Raw genomic sequence first — 18,244 nt, 5'->3', positions numbered from 1 at the left:
GAAGAGAGCCTGCAATCACTGAGTCTGTGTTAAATCGTCCAAAAAGGCTTCGTACACATCTGGAATTCGCAATCTTTCGTAAAAGGAACAAATTGTCCACACGATTGATTCTCCCAACTGAATGCAGTGTTTAACAGTAATAATAGATGTAAAGATCTCTTACAGCAAGCCAGCCGCTGATTACCAAGACAAAGGACTGCACCAAAGATTCTATTTGGCTGATTTAACGTAATGAAATATTATATTAAAAACTGTACATAGATAAAGGAGAGAAAGAGAGAGAGAGAGAGAGAGCGAATGAAAATAGAGATAATACTAATAATCCTCCATTAGTCTAACTTTTCGCCTGTCTTATCACGGATCAACCAACAATTGGGAGGCCCTTACTTTACTGTATAGATTTGTGTGTGAAGGTGAAGGGATCTTAAAGGCAACAGATACACATCTATACAGACAAGACATTACACAAAGTTAGCAGTTAGCTGCATTCATCATCTGTTCTTAGACAAAGAGACGGCAACTTATTATCCTTAACATTTCAAAAATGTTAAACACTGAATGATCTAAATCAAAACAAGGAACCGGGAATAATCGACATTTGCTTAGAATTAAGATCCATTCACACTAGATGTCAACGGATCATCACATCATCATCATCATCACATCAATGTGTATTCAAAACAGGCATTACATCAATTCACTTTAGTCCAGTACCAAATTGTGAAAGTGAGGTTATGAGAGTTATGACATACCACCTATGATACAAAAAGTCAGAGTATAGTATTGGAATTGAGGAACTAACAACAATAAAGTTTATTAATGGCCAAAGCAAACTTCACAATGCTTGTTCTTGCTCAACTTTGCATGCTAAAGTAATGAGAAGTGACACAGCATTTCAAAACAATGACATTTATTTGCTAGCAAAAATATATGCATATAAGCACACCAGTAAATATTTATAAGGGCATAAATAGTGCACATGTTTACCTTATCGGCTATGCTCTTTGTTCTTACAAAACTAAAAAGTCATAAACTACTGTATTTTTCTCTTTAATTAAGAGTTGAATCTTTTGTGAAATCCAATGACTGAAAAGAAATGAATATACATCTCGTGGTCTACATTTAAAAAGACAAGGAAAGATTCACATTTGTAATAGGCTTGCCTCTTTCATACATATGGCAAAAATAGAAATACCAAGTACATAACTAAAGCATACACAGATATGCAAACAGGTAAAAAGTGATGTCATGAAGTGAAAGTATCAAACAATAACAGACAATTATGGACTAGTCTGTAATCATAAACAAGCAAAAAGAAAAAAACAGCAGCACACCTACCAAGCTGAATTTAAACCAACAAACATAGCAACAAGGTTGTCATTAGTGGTTAGATGGGTGAAAAAGAATTGTAATAAAGTGGAATTCAAAACATCTCAATGGAAGAATGGTAGAATCACTCATCCTATGAACCAATAAGTCAAAAGTCAACACCAAGACTCCCACACCAGGAAAATAATCAGGATTTTTTCCCCACTAGGGAAACTAGTGCAAAATGTGAGGTAAGTGACCACACAACAAAATGATGTATTCCCTGTAGCTAGTTTTAAATTGCTGCAGCAGAAATGTTAAATTCATTGTCCAATAAACTTAATGAAATAGAAATTTTGTTAAATGATCTGAATAACATTTCTGCCCTATGCTTCACTGAAAACTGGCTCCAACAAGATACATTAAACCTGATTTACTTTCCTCATTTTAAATTTTCAAATATATTTTGTAGAGAATACTGAGTCATGGGGGTATCTGCGCAGGTGTTCGACAATCTGGATTGAACATTATATCTAAATATCATATCCTGTCCACTGAAAAATACATGGAATTCTCTGTAATGGAAATAGCAAGACAAAATACAATTATCTTTCGCATACACAGGTCACCGGACAGAAACAGAAAAGTGTTTTTTAATCACATGGAGATATTTTTGGAAGAAATTCACTTGCCCAAGAAAAATATAATTATATGTGGTGACTTCAATACTGATTTCTCACAATCAAATAAATTCTAAGATGATATAAATTTATTACAGACATTCAACATAAGCTGAAATGTAATCTAACCATTTTGAAAAACAGCAACTTCCGCATCATGTCACAGGCTAAATTTTGGGAAATACATGCAAATATGACTATAACACACAATTGGTATACAAAGGTCTTAGTGAACACTATGCCCAAATGCTTACAATGAATGTTACAGGAAACTCAAAACTCTGCAGAATAAGATGCACTGTAAAGAATTTCAGTTCAAAAAAATGTGGAATATTTTCGTTTTCGCTTGAAGGGTCAATACTGGAATGATGTACACAGCATATTAAAAACTTAAGTTTATGGCCACATTTAAGCTTTACTATTTATTTAAGTTTTTCCCCAAGATAAAATTACATGTAACTCTGTTCAAAAAACAAACTAGTGGGTCACAAATGCGATGAAGATACTGTGTCAAAATGAGACCAAATGAGTTCTCCAAGCAAAATACTAGTTCTGATTTCATTACCAACTTCAACAGATACAAACAAATACTAACACATATACATGATACTCTAATGTGTATTTCTTAGAATGGGACTAAAGCAACCTGGCAAATTGTAAGTGGAGAAACAGGTGCAATGTCAGGTGAAGACTGTAATACAAAACTGATTATGAACAATAATAAATTGCCTGACACCAAAAAAGTGGCTTGCACTTTCAAACATTATTTCTCAAATATACCACAACAGTTGATAAATACACATAATGACAATAGCCAGACAGTAAGGAGATACAGTCAGTTCAACAAATTTATGCAAATATGTTATTATTATGTTATTATTAAAATTCATGGAGAAGAAATAAAAACTTTGAGGTTCGCCGATGACATTGTAATTCTGTCAGAGACAGCAAAGGACTTGGAAGAGCAGTTGAATGGAATGGACAGTGTCTTGAAAGGAGGATATAAGATGAACATCAACAAAAGCAAAACAAGGATAATGGAATGTAGTCGAATTAAGTCGGGTGATGCTGAGGGAATTAGATTAGGAAATGAGACACTTAAAGTAGTAAAGGAGTTTTGCTATTTGGGGAGCAAAATAACTGATGATGGTCGAAGTAGAGAGGATATAAAATGTAGACTGGCAATGGCAAGGAAAGCGTTTCTGAAGAAGAGAAATTTGTTAACATCCAGTATTGATTTAAGTGTCAGGAAGTCATTTCTGAAAGTATTTGTATGGAGTGTAGCCATGTATGGAAGTGAAACATGGACGATAAATAGTTTGGACAAGAAGAGAATAGAAGCTTTCGAAATGTGGTGCTACAGAAGAATGCTGAAGATTAGATGGGTAGATCACATAACTAATGAGGAAGTATTGAATAGGATTGGGGAGAAGAGAAGTTTGTGGCACAACTTGACCAGAAGAAGGGATCGGTTGGTAGGACATGTTCTGAGGCATCAAGGGATCACCAATTTAGTATTGGAGGGCAGCGTGGAGGGTAAAAATCGTAGAGGGAGACCAAGAGATGAATACACTAAGCAGATTCAGAAGGATGTAGGTTGCAGTAGGTACTGGGAGATGAAAAAGCTTGCACAGGATAGAGTAGCATGGAGAGCTGCATCAAACCAGTCTCAGGACTGAAGACCACAACAACAACAACATGTTATTCATGTACTAACAACACTTGAGGAACTGCCTAAAATTATAAAAGGATTACCTAATATACATTCAGTGGGTGCTGATGAGGTACTAGATGCTAATATCAAATCTAGTGTAACATTTATTGTAGAACTACTTGCAGACATAGTAAATTTATCATTTGAGACTGGGGTATTTTCAAATAGACTAAAAATTGCCTTCTTAAATAAAGGAAGGCTGATAAATGACTCTCAACATGGGTTCAGAACTAGGAAGTCCATTTACAGAACAATTTTTGCCTTTGTAAATGAAGTATTACCGGAAGTGGATGATAAGCATTATGTATCTGGAATATTTCTTGATTTCTGACGACATTCTCTTGCATAGGTTAAATACTTATGGAATTAGAGGCCAGTCTGAAAGGTGGATCCAATTATACCTCAAAAATCAACAACAGATTGAAGAAATAATACACAAAGACAGTGAAACACAAACATTTCTAGTTTTTGCAGCAATGAGCAAAAAATGAAGTATGGCGTCCCATGTGGGCCAGTCCTGGGACCTGTCCTATTTCTGACACATGTAAAGGACTTGGTTAATAAATACATGATGGAACCACAGTGCTCTTCACAGATGACACTAATATTTAAATTAAACCACAGTCATGAAAATCTGCAGGAAACGAAGGAAAAAATATCTCAAATGTGTCATACAAAATATTTAGGCATATATACTCAGGAGGATTTGAAGTGGGAGCTGCACCTTAACAATCTAAATAAAAAACTGAGTACACTTATGTAAGGTATTAAGATCTCACTCAAAATATACAAGTTGCTCATCACTGGTGACAATGTACCATGATAGTATATAGACACCACTGATGTACGAAATAATTTTATGGAGGAATTCCACAATAACATAAAGAAATAAAGAAATAAAACATTTAAAACACAGAAAAATTGAACAATGGAAACTTCAGGTAGGAATATCAACAACATAGGAAAAGGCAGATTGCTACTTATCATAAAGAAGACACATCAAGTTACAGGTAGGTACAATTAAAAAACACTTACATAGAGCTTTTCGCCAACGCCTTCAACAGTAAGAGACCCACAACATCAAACACACAAGCAAGTGCACCTCAGGTACACATGGCTAAGATGCTACAGTTGGCGATCGTGTGTGCGTGAGGTGTGTGTGCTTGTGTGTGTGAATGATGTGTGTCTCTCTTCTACTGATGAAGGCTGTGGCCGAAAGCTTTATGCTTTTAATTTTGCCTGTCTGCAACTTCACGTGTCTTCCTTACAGTAAGTAGCAACCTGTCCTTTCCTACATTGTTAAAATAGAGAAAAAGATTATCAAAGTTATAAGGAAACCTAAGTGCAGACATCTTTTTAACATGGTCGTCTGAATCACTCCCTTGTTTGTACAAGCAAGGTACGTCTTAAGTAAGTACTGTTTTGAAATAAAAATAAAACACGTACACTTTTCGTAGCAATTTTATTTTTACACGAAGGCTTGTACTTTAATCTACTTTTCTACATAATTCTCACTAATATTGAGACACTTATCATGTTGTACAACCAGCTATTGATAATTTAAATGTTCTCTAACAACTGCAATAAGCACACTTCTTGATACTTACGAGTGATGTGATGTTATAGAAAAGAGTGAGAGCTTTTAAGGACAGTTGTGCAAATGCGCATGATGATGAATGAAGTGGGCAACCTTCAGTCATTACAGACAATTAGGTGCAGAAAGTTAGTGAAAAAATGAGAGAGAACAGATGCTTTACGATTTGAACGTTATGTGATGAGTTGCCTCAACTGTCAAGAAGTGTGATTTATGCAACTGTTAAATAATGTTTCAATTATCGAAAGTTATGCTACGACATCAGATTTCTAAAAGGAAAGTATTTAAAGCCGGTTATACGACACAATGAGTGCCTTAATATCACTGGCAATTATGTAGGAAAGTAGAATGAAATATAGGAAAAGTAGACTGAAGTACAGATTTTCATATAAAACTAAAACAGCTGAGAAATGTCCGCTTGTGAGTAGATTGAAGTACAGGCTTACACATAAAAATAAAATACCTAAGAAATGTCCACTTGTTTTTATTTTCATTTCAAAATGGTCTTACTTAAAAAAACATGGTTTGTATAAGAGTTAAAAATTTTTACAAAAGGGAGTATCTTATGAAACAGAAAACATCTTCAAACAGAACTATGATTTACAAGAATATGAAACAAGGCAGAAGCTTAACCTACATGTAAACACAATAAGTACAAGAAAGTTGTATGTAAACTGAATGGGTTACAAACACTGACAAAGATATAAATTAACGAGTTGTTTTGTGGCAAGGATAATGTTTTGATACATTTGTATGAAACAAAATTAAAAAAAAAAAACCACTCTTCAATTTATTAATTCCTTTACCTTCACTCGTTTGTTTCTATAAGAGGTAGTGTATGGACATATGCTTAGATCTGTCGTACCAGCAGTGTTAAAAAATGTGTATCTCTCATCCGTACACTAAAAGTATTACAAAAAGTTATTAGGAAAGCAACATTTATTCTTACATTTAAGATGTTCACTCCCTGTCTGTTCATCATTTCGCCTATTGCCGAGATCTTGCATCAAGAGGTTCGGAGCAGACAAGAAGAATTTACACTATATTGGGAGGAGCAAACCTGCATTGACATTGTCACCATCACAACTAAACACAATGGAATTAATGTGAAGCATTATGTTACGTAAATTATGAATACTTACCTTGAATGTATTGATACTGAAGGTCTGTTGATATTAGTATCAGTTAAAGATCACCCAGGATTGTGTATAGACTCTTAAATTACCTTCAAATTTCTTTCAACTGTTCTTCCCAATCAATTTTTCTCAATTTTTCCAGTTATTCAAGCAATTATTAATCAGTTTCCATTACCTCCTCCCACGTATACATATTCAGTGATGGCCTTTTAAAGGACGGTGCCAAGCAAAATGCGAACAGACCTTTCAATTGTTGAGATAAAAATTTTTGAGGTAAGTGATTCATATTATTGCTACAAAAAACTAATGAAACTTTCATTGTATTTGTTACATGTCCACGAGATTGGGAATCATAAAAACATTGAAAGAGCAATTTAAGATTCAATTCTGCCTACAAATGAGCCGATCCCAGAATGCTGATTTCAGTGGTAAAGGTAGGAAGCTGCAAAGCTGTATGCTTATATGACCGCGCTTGGTGCCGTCTCTCTGGCAATAGATGATCTCTTTTCCTTCAAATTAATATCCTTTACAGAAAGTGCATTTCTACAGAAAAGACGAAAATTTGTACAAAGTCATCATTAAAGTGCAAGATATGTCATTCAAAATCTATAGGACTGTGTCAGATAATAATCAGGTTCAGTAGTGAAAATGCAGCTAAATTTAGTTTAACTGAAAAGTACTAATACAGACAAAATTTCATTTTTGAAGAAACTTTATTCCTAATTTTTGTTAAAAAATTTGTACAATGGAGTCAAAGGAATTGCTATTGTTGAAAATTCATTACAAAATTTGATACATCAAGATGTCGGGAATCCGAGCTTGGCAACAGTTGAAGATAATGTGGCAACTCGTGAACTGACCAAAGGCAACCAAATCAACGAGGTTGACAGGCCACTATCAAATGATGACACTGGTAATATAACTAATCATGATGTCACCTCTGTGACACTCGACTCGACATTTTCTCAGTTCCCAGCAGGAAAAATTTCTTGAAATATTGAAGCTGAAGGGGCTAAAAGCGAAAATTCCTCTGATTACTTACTCACGACATCGTGAACGCAAGAACAGAATGTTTCCTGTTCTTGTTCCTGTTCATAACAACAACGTAAATACTAGTGAGACACACAATTTGATACAACTCGTACAATAAATAACACAACAGTTCAAAAAACCAACAACAGAGATTTCAGGAAAGTGTAACACAAGTTATGGGTATAGGACAACAGTTTACAAAGTGCAATCAGATATTTAACGATTTCAAGAATAATATTAGTGAACAGTTCAGTGAGGTGAGCAAGACTATACGCACTGAATTATCTGACGAACTATATGGGAAGCTGACAGACTTAGGTAAACAACTAAAGCAACAAATAATTACTGACATACCCGCAATGTAAGAACGTTATCATCCATAGATGATAAGTGGGAACAACTAGCAGGTGAGTTGCAAATGTCAGTGAAGCATATTCCCAAATTCAAGAGATGCAATCCCAAGTGTATGTGTCGGTAAAAAATGTGACAAATTCAGTCAGTGAGCTGCAAGACATGTGCAAAAACTTACCAACAGGAGTACAAAGTTAAGTTTAGAGTCAAAATTTGCCAAAAAACAGAGCATTAAGATATGTGCAGATGTAAAGCAAATAACTGAAAAAGCTGAAGCCAGGGCACTGGATAAGAGCAGCACCCTTGCTGAAAAGGTAGTGTTACAGTACAAAATTTATGTAGATACAGTAGAACCAGCTCTAAAAGAGAAGGAAAGTCAGTTTCTAGGTAAAATACATTCAGGTTTTAAGGAAGCAGAGGAAAGGTTACAAGGCAGTATTGCTAAAAATACTGACATTCCAAAGCAACATTTGACAGAAAACAAACCCATGCTTCTAGAGGAGTTAGATACTTGCACTGGTTACCCACAATACGTGGCTAGCCAGTCGAAGTAAAATAGCGAAGAGTGTGGAATACAGCAACACTTGCCGGCAGCTGTAGCTGTCAAGCAAGCGCAGTTGCCATGCTCTACGCCACAAGTGAACATAAACAAGTCTGTCACTGACAGCGCAGCATGTTTGTCAACATTACTTGCAGATGAAGGGTTACTTGGGCATCGACAATTTCAAATATTTACTTCCAAAGGGAAAAGAACAAACCCCGTGGTCTTTACCAGGGCATTTCAAAATGTTTTACCTCGTACCTGGACTGAAGCCCAGAAAATTAGATTTGTTGCTGTATGCAGACAGGGTGATACTCTACTGTGGGCTACGGACATGGTGGAACACTGCCACTACTATGAATAGTATGGAAGAGCCTTTCTGGATAAATATTGGTCTGAGGCCAGACAAGAGAGGCTCAAACTGGAAGTGTTCAACCTAGCTCCATTCAATAGCAAACATGGAAACATAAGGGACTATTTTGAAAAATATTTGAATAAAACCATATACTGGATGAACCCAGTATTTCAAGTAGATGAGCTGTTAATTTTAAAGAGCCGTCTTCCTCCTCATATTTGGGAAAAACTCATTACCATTCCAGAACACGATGCCGAATATTTTCTATCCGTGCTGGACTCAGTACATTAGATATACAAAGGGAGACCAGCACAACCCAAGCCTGTTAGTACGCAGATAGTGCCACAGAGATTTATGGACCAACAAGTTAACAACGGATTCGTAGTACAACACGGATGGCAACCTTACCCCACACAGACCTATAGTAATGGTACCGGTAATCACAATGGCAATAATGAAAGCTGTAAATTCAAGGGTGGATATAAAAGAAATGTGCAAAAATGTAATAAAAACAACTACAATGAGCAGGTACCATATGACCAGCCTGTAAAATATGTACAGACACAAGCTGCCGTCAATAATCAGCCGATCGCTTGGTAAACACGAAACAGTACCATACAACTGAATAACCCACAGACAGCAGAATTCAGCCAGCAAAGTAATGCACATTTGCAGAATAACGCACAAAGGCAAAGAGAATTTCAGTCGAGAGCCTCACGGGATACTAACTGGGGTAATCAAACACAAACAGTCCATATAGTAGAAGTTACACCTAACAGAGAGACCAATGCCAGCGTGATGCCCGAAAACTTGAACCAGTCACAGTAGGCCACTGTTCTGTGACCTGGAGGAGAGTGGGGGCACAAGCTTGATTGACACTTACTTTATCAGATATGATCAAGGTACTGATGTAAAGATGATCTGTATCAAAGTAATGAGGATGCACAGGAAAACTTGACAGAGGACAAGGTACAAGCTACTGTTAAAGCCAAAATAATTAGTTTTTAAGGAAAATTTTTGCTTGTACTTTTTCTTGTATGTTAAACGTGGTTCCAATAAAGTAAGTTGTTGTAACAAGGAAGAATTTTACTTTTATGTGTCTAGAGATGATGATACTCTAAATACAATGCTTCGGCTTGCATGTAGCCCAGTTGTAAACAAATAAATTAACTTGTAAAACACACCATAGTGTACAATGCAAGTGGTATCACAGAAACGCAGTGCATACGGATTGGGGAGCAAAAAGATAGTTGACAAACTGCAAGCTCGTGCGTGCCAGACAGGCACAGCTGGAAGTGTGCGAGTGCCCAAAAGAAACAAACCTGATGAGCTACAGCCCAGACTAAGTTTACTGAATAAACAGACACATAGAAAATTAAGAGTGTATCTACTTAAGGTACGCTACTATATACATTACACCTATATATGTACAGTATTTACAAATTTAAGTATTGAAAGTGCACGCTCTAATCATACTTGATTGATGAAAAAAGTCTGACTGCACGTCAATAAGCAAGTACAATATAAGAGGAAAACTGAATACAAGGTCACACCACGCCTCTAATACACTTTATCTTTCAGATATATAAGGTAACTAAAGACGCACACATGACATGAAATAAGTTTTGCGATAGCACGACTGCACACTGAAGTTAATGAATACATAGTTGAATATATGAAGAAAGCATTAGTACCCATCAAGCCACTATACAATTATCTATGAAGATTTAGTTTTAAGTTAGTATTAAGTTTTTCCTTCCAGAGAACGAGGCATCAACACATCCTAAAGTGAAGAAAGATAAATATTTGTAGAGTGTTAGGTATCATACAAACATAAGATAGGACCACACCACCAGAGGTTGAAACCTAACTACTGTGAGTGTCGACTACCCATAAAAGTGTCAAACACCTGAAATACATTGAAATTTTTATGCACGTTTGTTACTTATGAAAAAATTGTTTTACACCCACTGTAGATTAACATATCGTATTGATGGTACAACACTGTAAACCTCAGCAAATGAAACAGCTACCCTTAATACAATGAACATAAAAAGTAAATACTGAGCTGCACTTTTAAACACTGAATAAGTACTTGATACGATTGGTACCGTCAGATTTGAGTTGTGTTTATAAACAACAAACGATTTTGTTCTTGAGATCACAGTTAAGTCTATGAACGAGAAGTACCTTAGCACATAAATGCCTCTCCATGGAATTTCCTCAACTCTGTAGTGTGTAGATCCTTCCTGGAGAATGCTAGAGAGGCGAGGTCATGCATAGTTATCTGAGCAGCACGTAGTATCTATTGTAGTGCCTATTGTTTACTCCTTTGATTCTTTTGAACAGACAAATGTGCTCCAACAACAAATCATTGCGCATAGAAATGAAATGCATGTCAATTTAAGCTATAAATGAAAACGGAATCTACTACTGTATGAATGTTGTATGAAGAATGTAGAACCAAACGGGTGAGAATGTGTACTCACATAATTGGAATCGAATAATTAAACAGAAATGAAAACAAAATGATAAGCAATGACACTATGTATAAAAAGGGGAGGGAGTACATTACAGATATATGCAGATGTATATGAGCGACAATAATGGCATGTCAGCAAATGACTAGGATAAGTATTTTGTAATTGTATTTGTATTTTATTATGTTATGTGTACAGTATGTGGAAAGGACACTACAGAAACTTTACATAATGAAACTGCATGAAAGACGCTCAAAAACGAAGTGCAAAAACATGAGAAACCTGGCTGCAAAGTGTTAAGTGCACATGTAATAAAACAATACATGGGTGTGCAAGAGGTAAACTAAAAATGGCAATACTTCCTGTAACACGAATTTTCTGTGCTTGACAACGCCATAAAAGCAGCAAGGAACTTACCTTGTTGATGGATGTCGGGTGTATGGCTGATCGTCCCACTGAACAAGTGAGAGCGACTAAATGAAATAAATTCCTCGGGCCACTGATATGTAAACCAGTTGTGACCAGATTTCACAAAGGATCACGTCGCTGAACATGAGCTTGATGAAACTGTGCAATGAAAGGTACTGTAAACCCACGACACTGTCACTCTGGCCTCGTATTGAACACATGAGCACTAACTGGGATGATAACAGATGTAGCATTGCGCACACATGCTTCACAAGCTAAACAATGCACAGATGCTGAATGACACCAATGGGACTACATGGTTACAGCAAGCACTTTATTAGGAGAGAAAACTTATATATGTATGTGTTAAAAGAAGCTGATATGCCCGTATAAGTTGATAACCATTCAGGATAAATCCCATGGCCGAAAAGAAAGGCTATACCCACACTGGCCCACGATTATCAACCCTCAAAAAGGGAAATAAGCTCAGACATTGTGCACCGCTGTATGATGTCATTGTACAGTGGGGGTGGGGGGTGGGGCAATAGTATTGAATCATATTATTTTTTTCATTTTTTTCTTTTCTTATACATAAGTTATATGTAATCTGAATGGGTTACAAACACTGCCAAATATAAATTAAGTTGTTTTGTGCCAAGGATAATGTTTTGATACATCTGTATGAAACAAAATAAGGAATACACTCTTCAATTCATTAATTCCTGTATCTTCACCCGTTTGTTTCTGTAAGTGGTAGTGTAGGTTACGTCAAGAGCTCAAGTTTTTTGTTTGCATAAAATGTTTAGTGAAGGCAGAATGAATGTTGAAGATGCAGGCCGCAGTGGACGACCATCAACCTCACGGACGGATGTCAACTTGGCCAGGGTGTGTAAAGTCGTATGATCTGATCGAAGATTATCGAACATCAATCGAGAAATGGTTCATCTAACAATAACTGAGGATCTTGGTATGAGAAAATTTGTGCAAAAATGGTCCTAAAAAATCTCACACCGCAACAGTGAGAAACATGCAAAAATGTGGCAGCCGATCTGTTAGAGCAAATGGAAATCAATCCAGAATTGTTGAGGCGTGTTATCACTGGTGATGAAAGTTGGTTTTTTCAGTACGATCCAGAGACAAAATGCCAAAGTTCGCAATCGTGCTCAAAGGGATCACCCAGACCAAAAAAATCTCACATGTCAAAGTCAAAAGTGAAATGCATACTTGTGTGCTTCTTTGATTCCAAGGGAATTGTTCATAAAGAGTGAGTGCCTCCTGGACAAACAGTTAACCAATATTACTACAAAGAAATTTTAGAAAGACTTTGTAAAAGAGTTCTTCGGGTCCATGCCAACATTGCAGTTAATTGGATTCTGCATCACGATAATGCGCCATCCCATTCTGCTCTTTCAGTACAGCAATTTTTAACCTCAAAACAAATTTCAGTACTACCACAGCCACCTTATTCACTAGATATCGCTCCGTGCGAGTTTTTTCTATTTCCAAGAGTCAAAACGGCGGTCAAGGAATACCATTTCAAACAACACAAGATGTCCAAAAAGCTGTGATGGCAGAAGCACTGGAAAAAGTGTGTGCAATCAGAAGGGAACTACTCTGAAGGAGACAACACTAAACTTTATTGTCGCACCTTGTAAGTGCAAGCTTGATTACTAGGCCAGGCTATACACCAGTTACTTGTGATGTTAGAAAAAAAGGGGCAGATCAAACAGAAGTTGGGAAGACATATCAAAAGCTTAGTTACTCCAGAAACAACAAAACAGAAAAGTGAAGAAGATAAAAATATTAGAATGCACTATGTAAATGGATTATGGACAGAATTTACATGGATAGAATGTTACATCTTAATACTTCAGCCTACATTTTTACTACAATTAAGGAAAGACAAAATGTATCTTTATTCATTTGTGGTGATAACTAAATTCTAAGTAACCTGCAGTAAGTAAGCAGTGTGGGTGTCACAAAAAGATATATGTTGCTGCACAATTTTGGTTCCACTAACTTGTTGGTTCTATATTGGAATAAGAGAATGAAGTATTATGTTTATATAAACTTTACAAAGCCAAGTCAAATTCAACAATATTAAACAGCCATAAATGAAGAATGGATGAAAAGGGTAGAGTGGCATATGAAATGCTACATTATCAACTGAATAATTTTCATTTCAATAGTGTCAACTTAACGGTAGATAACTTAGAAAAACTGGAAAGAGTCTTACCTAAGCTAATATTTTTCTCTCTTATTAACTGCAGTAAGAAAAATAGTGATTTCTTCCTTAGAATTGAGTTTGACATCAGTAATGCAGCCACAGAATGTAAAGCTGTAGATGTTCGATTGGCACTTTCATCTATACGTTCTTGCTCTGATAACTCTCCCTGCAGATAAAGATAGAAAAGGAATTACATAATAAAAGACCATACACCACATCTCCGAGCTAATTTTAGCCCTGACACTAATTAATGTCAAAGTTATGGTTTTGTACATTGTTACACGTTGCTTGATTTAAAAGTGAAATAACAATTACTGATATTAATACAGAGCTGAATGCAGTGCATCATGAGTGTTTCTATAGAACAGTACTGTTTTTGGCGAAACAAACACTTGTACATCTACTTCCATCTAAATTGTCTTCTTCAAAACCCTTCTTTCTCCATTCAGTGTCCTCAAATATCAACAGCAATAACTGATCCAGTAGGTAAATTCTTTACAATTATTTATATAAAATTTAATGCCAGATTACAATTTTACACATATATTATCTGGGAGACAACTGCATTCTGAAAATAATTTTATTTCATTTGTTATTTGTATTTTTTGTTGCAAGAATCCCATTCAAATTTATTCACAGAAGACAGGCACAACATTCTATTTCTTATTTATTGATAGTTCAGGGACTTCTAGTTCAAATGCACCTAGAGAATAGTACCTTAATTTCCATGTTGCTGAATTGGGCTCATGCCATTTTTTACTCAAAACTTCTGTAGTTCTGGTGGTGTGAATGGTCAAGAGATCCCTCACCCAACATCCTATCATTGATGCACAAAGTTGGGCTACAATTCTGCGTTCCTAGAAGTTAAACCGTAAGTTTCCACCACTTGTGTACCAGAGGCTTGCTTTTATCATCTCTCTCTTCGCACTGTAACAAGCGGTTTCGAAGTTTTGTCCCTATTGTCTACCACTTTCTCTTAAATATGATAGATTTTTTTTTTTTACTGACTTAAGTGGTGACGTCTCAATCAATGCTATATTCTGTCTGGGACAGTTCTGTTATTCTCCAATACCTTCCAACAACATATGTCAAATATATTGTAAAAAATACTGAAATTATTTGCTCACTTAGAAATTCATGGTCAAGGAACTGAGCCATGAATATACACAAACAAACAAGAAGCTGAATATTGTAGCTTAGTAGTCAAATAAAACTTACAATTTATGTGTTATAATGCTGAGCTGGGTCTGCACAAGTCCACATGTTCTGGAAAAGAATGTAAATTAGTATGCTGAGCTACAATCTTTAGCTTCTTATTGATCTGTCCACCCATTGCTCAAAGCTTCAATGCAGACAGATTACGAACTTTTAGTGAGGGTGAAACCGCAAGTTCTGGTGATGGGAATGTCAGAAAGTAGATTTGCTTTTTACCATAAATACTTTTAAAATGCTTGTATTAGTTGTAAATTGCAATCACAATGTTGGATGTGCTGCAACAGACAAACCGTTATCAATAATATTAATTGCTTTTGATATGGTTTGTTGACCTTCTACAGTCATGGTTACTGATTTTAGGTCCTATTTATTTGCATAACACACAGTATATCCACATAAATAACTGCATAATATACTAAAAAGCCTTGGAATACCACTTTTCACCATGACCACAACATATTCCATCAAATAAATATTATTAAAATTACATTGCCACTAGGGGCTTAAAACTGTAGCATCTATTTTTGGAAAGATTACCCTTTTTTTGCCAAAATTCATATCTATTTTTGGCAAAAATCACACCTATATTTTGGCAAAATTCACATCTAAATTCTTTTTGTTTGCACATGACTAGATGTAAAAATTTAAATGGTTATAATGATATATAATGATACATGTCTGAAGCTGAAGCTTTAGTGCTTTGAAATTTGCTGTGAAAAATAACATTCCATTAGTAAATGCCATGGTACACTCTTAGGCTCTTCTAGAAATGGAAGATATTCACATGAATGAAGAGAGAAAAACTATTATTTTAAGTTAATTGAACTAGAGTGGAGCAAAACACTGCCATTACACTTCTCACTTCTATACAAGCAGAGTCAAGAATGTACAAAGGAGCTGCACCTTCTGTGGGCATGAGTGGTGAATAGAAGGTGCCACTTGCTGTTGTAGACATATTACTCTGTGCAGCCACTGATGAAAGAGGTAACAGTGGCCCACCAAGGAATGACCGAAGAGCCTGAATTAGCAATGAATGTTAAATAAAATGTATGGTAACTGACTTACTCATAGTACATGGACAAGAAAGAAGCAATCTGTTGCTCACACTGTATTAATGGTTAATATGACAACATTGGTTGAAGTGATGGAAATCTGGTAATGAATGCTTCACTTTGTTTGTGGAGAGAAATGAGCTCTTTTTCCACCTAATTCATGAAATTAACAGGAAAGAGGACCTAAGCATGGTGAAAAAGATTATTAGCTGGGACAGAAAAGTAGTACCAGCTGCACAAGCTTAAGTTACAGGTGACTGTGGTACCCAGAAGATATTAGCAAACAAACTGAGTCTAAAAGAAACATTATGTGCTATTCCAGGGGAATGTATGTAACTGGTAGGTTTGACATCTCCCTGTGAGGGCTACGTACACATCGAATTGACTGTTTTAAAGAAAGTGATGATGGAGTAGTTTTTTGACTGGAACATTTGCTTTTGCAAAACAAACAGATTTTTTTTCCGAAATGCTCTTTGCTTGTTTTCTTCTTTTGGCTCTATTTAAGCTTTCAAAACATGAGTGTTTCCATTGAAAAGCAGGAGCATTTTACTGTTGGTGAAAACACTGCTTCTCTGATTTAAGGTGTTTGTCAAACATTACCTACCCCCCTCTCATAGGATGGCCAGCCAACACCCATTTTCTGTGTTTCTACAAAAGCAGAACAGCCACCAGTTCATACGGATCACTAATCCCTTCTGGTGTTGTGATGGTTGCAACCTTAACTCTGTGATGGATCAGGATTAGTCCCTTTACCCATTGCATATTAAGAACAGAAAATAATGTGAAACACACAACAAAAAGCATTCAGAAATGGCTACAACGTAATTTCTTGTTGAGGTTGGCAGTGGGATAAACGTGGTAGCTCAGACCTTACCTCTATCAGTACCTGACACAATCACAGTTCAGACACCTGCCACTTAAAACGGCCATGTTAAAGTGCAGAATAGAACCAACTTTTGAACTTTAGGCAGCAGCAGACAAACATACGCATTTCTTGATACTAGGTCCTACAGCTGAGTCCCAATATGCATTATACAGCATGTTTCTGATACCCCCACCCTCAACTGGCGTGACAACAGCAATTGGGTGCACTGATATATCATTGCGGTATTTTGTAAATACATTTTTACGCACATTATCTTTCCAAAGAGGGCTTTGCCAGATGATGTGCAATAGCATGAATTGAAAATCTGATGCATTTTTTTTTTTATTTTATGTCATGTCATTCAAAGAGTGAGGCATCAAGGCAAGGTTAGTACTTTGCAAGAAAACCATAAGGGAGCATTATCACAGCCAGATGCAACAACAAATGCGTGAAGTTGGGATGGACTAGCCCAGAAGAGATTTCATATGCCACCACATCAACATGCTTGCTTACATCCGAGTGCAGTGCCAAACCCAGTCAGCAATCATCGTCTAAGATGACACCTTCATGTCACTACTGAGCCAGCAGTGCAATAATTGTGTTAGACAGAACACTGCGTAAATGTTAATCATCAATTTTACTCTATGAGAAGAAACTATTACCTTGTTATGTATCAACTGATACATTCATGTGCACATGGATTGTTACAAAGTTAAGTATTTCATTTGGTTCAATTTGTAATAAAGTGATCTAATATTTTCCTCTTCTTCCAGGAGTAGAGCTACAGACTGACTGCTGTGCCAACAAGTGTTATATAATTCGGTATAATTTATATGCAGAAAATATAACTATTCCAAACTATCTCTGATAAAATAATTCACATTGACGCAATTCACTATGAAATAACACTTATCGGGTAATTTTGTGTTTTCGCACTTTAAGGCAGAATTTGCATCTATATTTGCCATTTATCACAAATGCCCTGTCTTGCTGTCCTGCAAGATAAGCCACATCCCTTAGGCTCTTCCACAACCAAACAGAATTGAGAATCAATACAGACTAGTAAGCCTCCAACCTGTCCTCAAAATAGCCTGCACTACAGAAATTTCAGTCAATTCCAAAGGCCTTACAGTTAGCTGCTCATTCAAGTTCAGTTATTAAGGGCTTTTGACATTTCTACTTTCCTTCACAAAGACACTACAATGGCAGCTCTTCTTTACAACTGCATAATCAACTCAACAATAAAATTGGTTAATATTTCGACTTTGTTTATTGTCCATTCAACT

General features: G+C 36.1%; 1 protein-coding gene across 1 annotated transcript in view; it reads right to left on the bottom strand.

Annotated features, from left to right (window-relative positions):
- The window catches only part of LOC124777774 (serine-protein kinase ATM-like), a 470,606-nt gene that overhangs the window by 245,823 nt on the left and 206,539 nt on the right, over positions 1 to 18,244 (bottom strand). The window contains exon 21 of the mRNA XM_047253284.1: positions 13,836 to 13,992. Within this exon, the coding sequence (XP_047109240.1) occupies positions 13,836 to 13,992 (157 nt within the window). The remainder of the gene's footprint in view (positions 1 to 13,835; positions 13,993 to 18,244) is intronic.

The sequence above is a fragment of the Schistocerca piceifrons genome, chromosome 2 (assembly GCF_021461385.2).
Source record: "Schistocerca piceifrons isolate TAMUIC-IGC-003096 chromosome 2, iqSchPice1.1, whole genome shotgun sequence".
Taxonomy (NCBI): Eukaryota; Metazoa; Arthropoda; class Insecta; order Orthoptera; family Acrididae; genus Schistocerca; species Schistocerca piceifrons.
The sequence above is the reverse complement of the archived record's forward strand: the minus strand, read 5'-3'. Positions and strand labels throughout refer to the sequence as shown.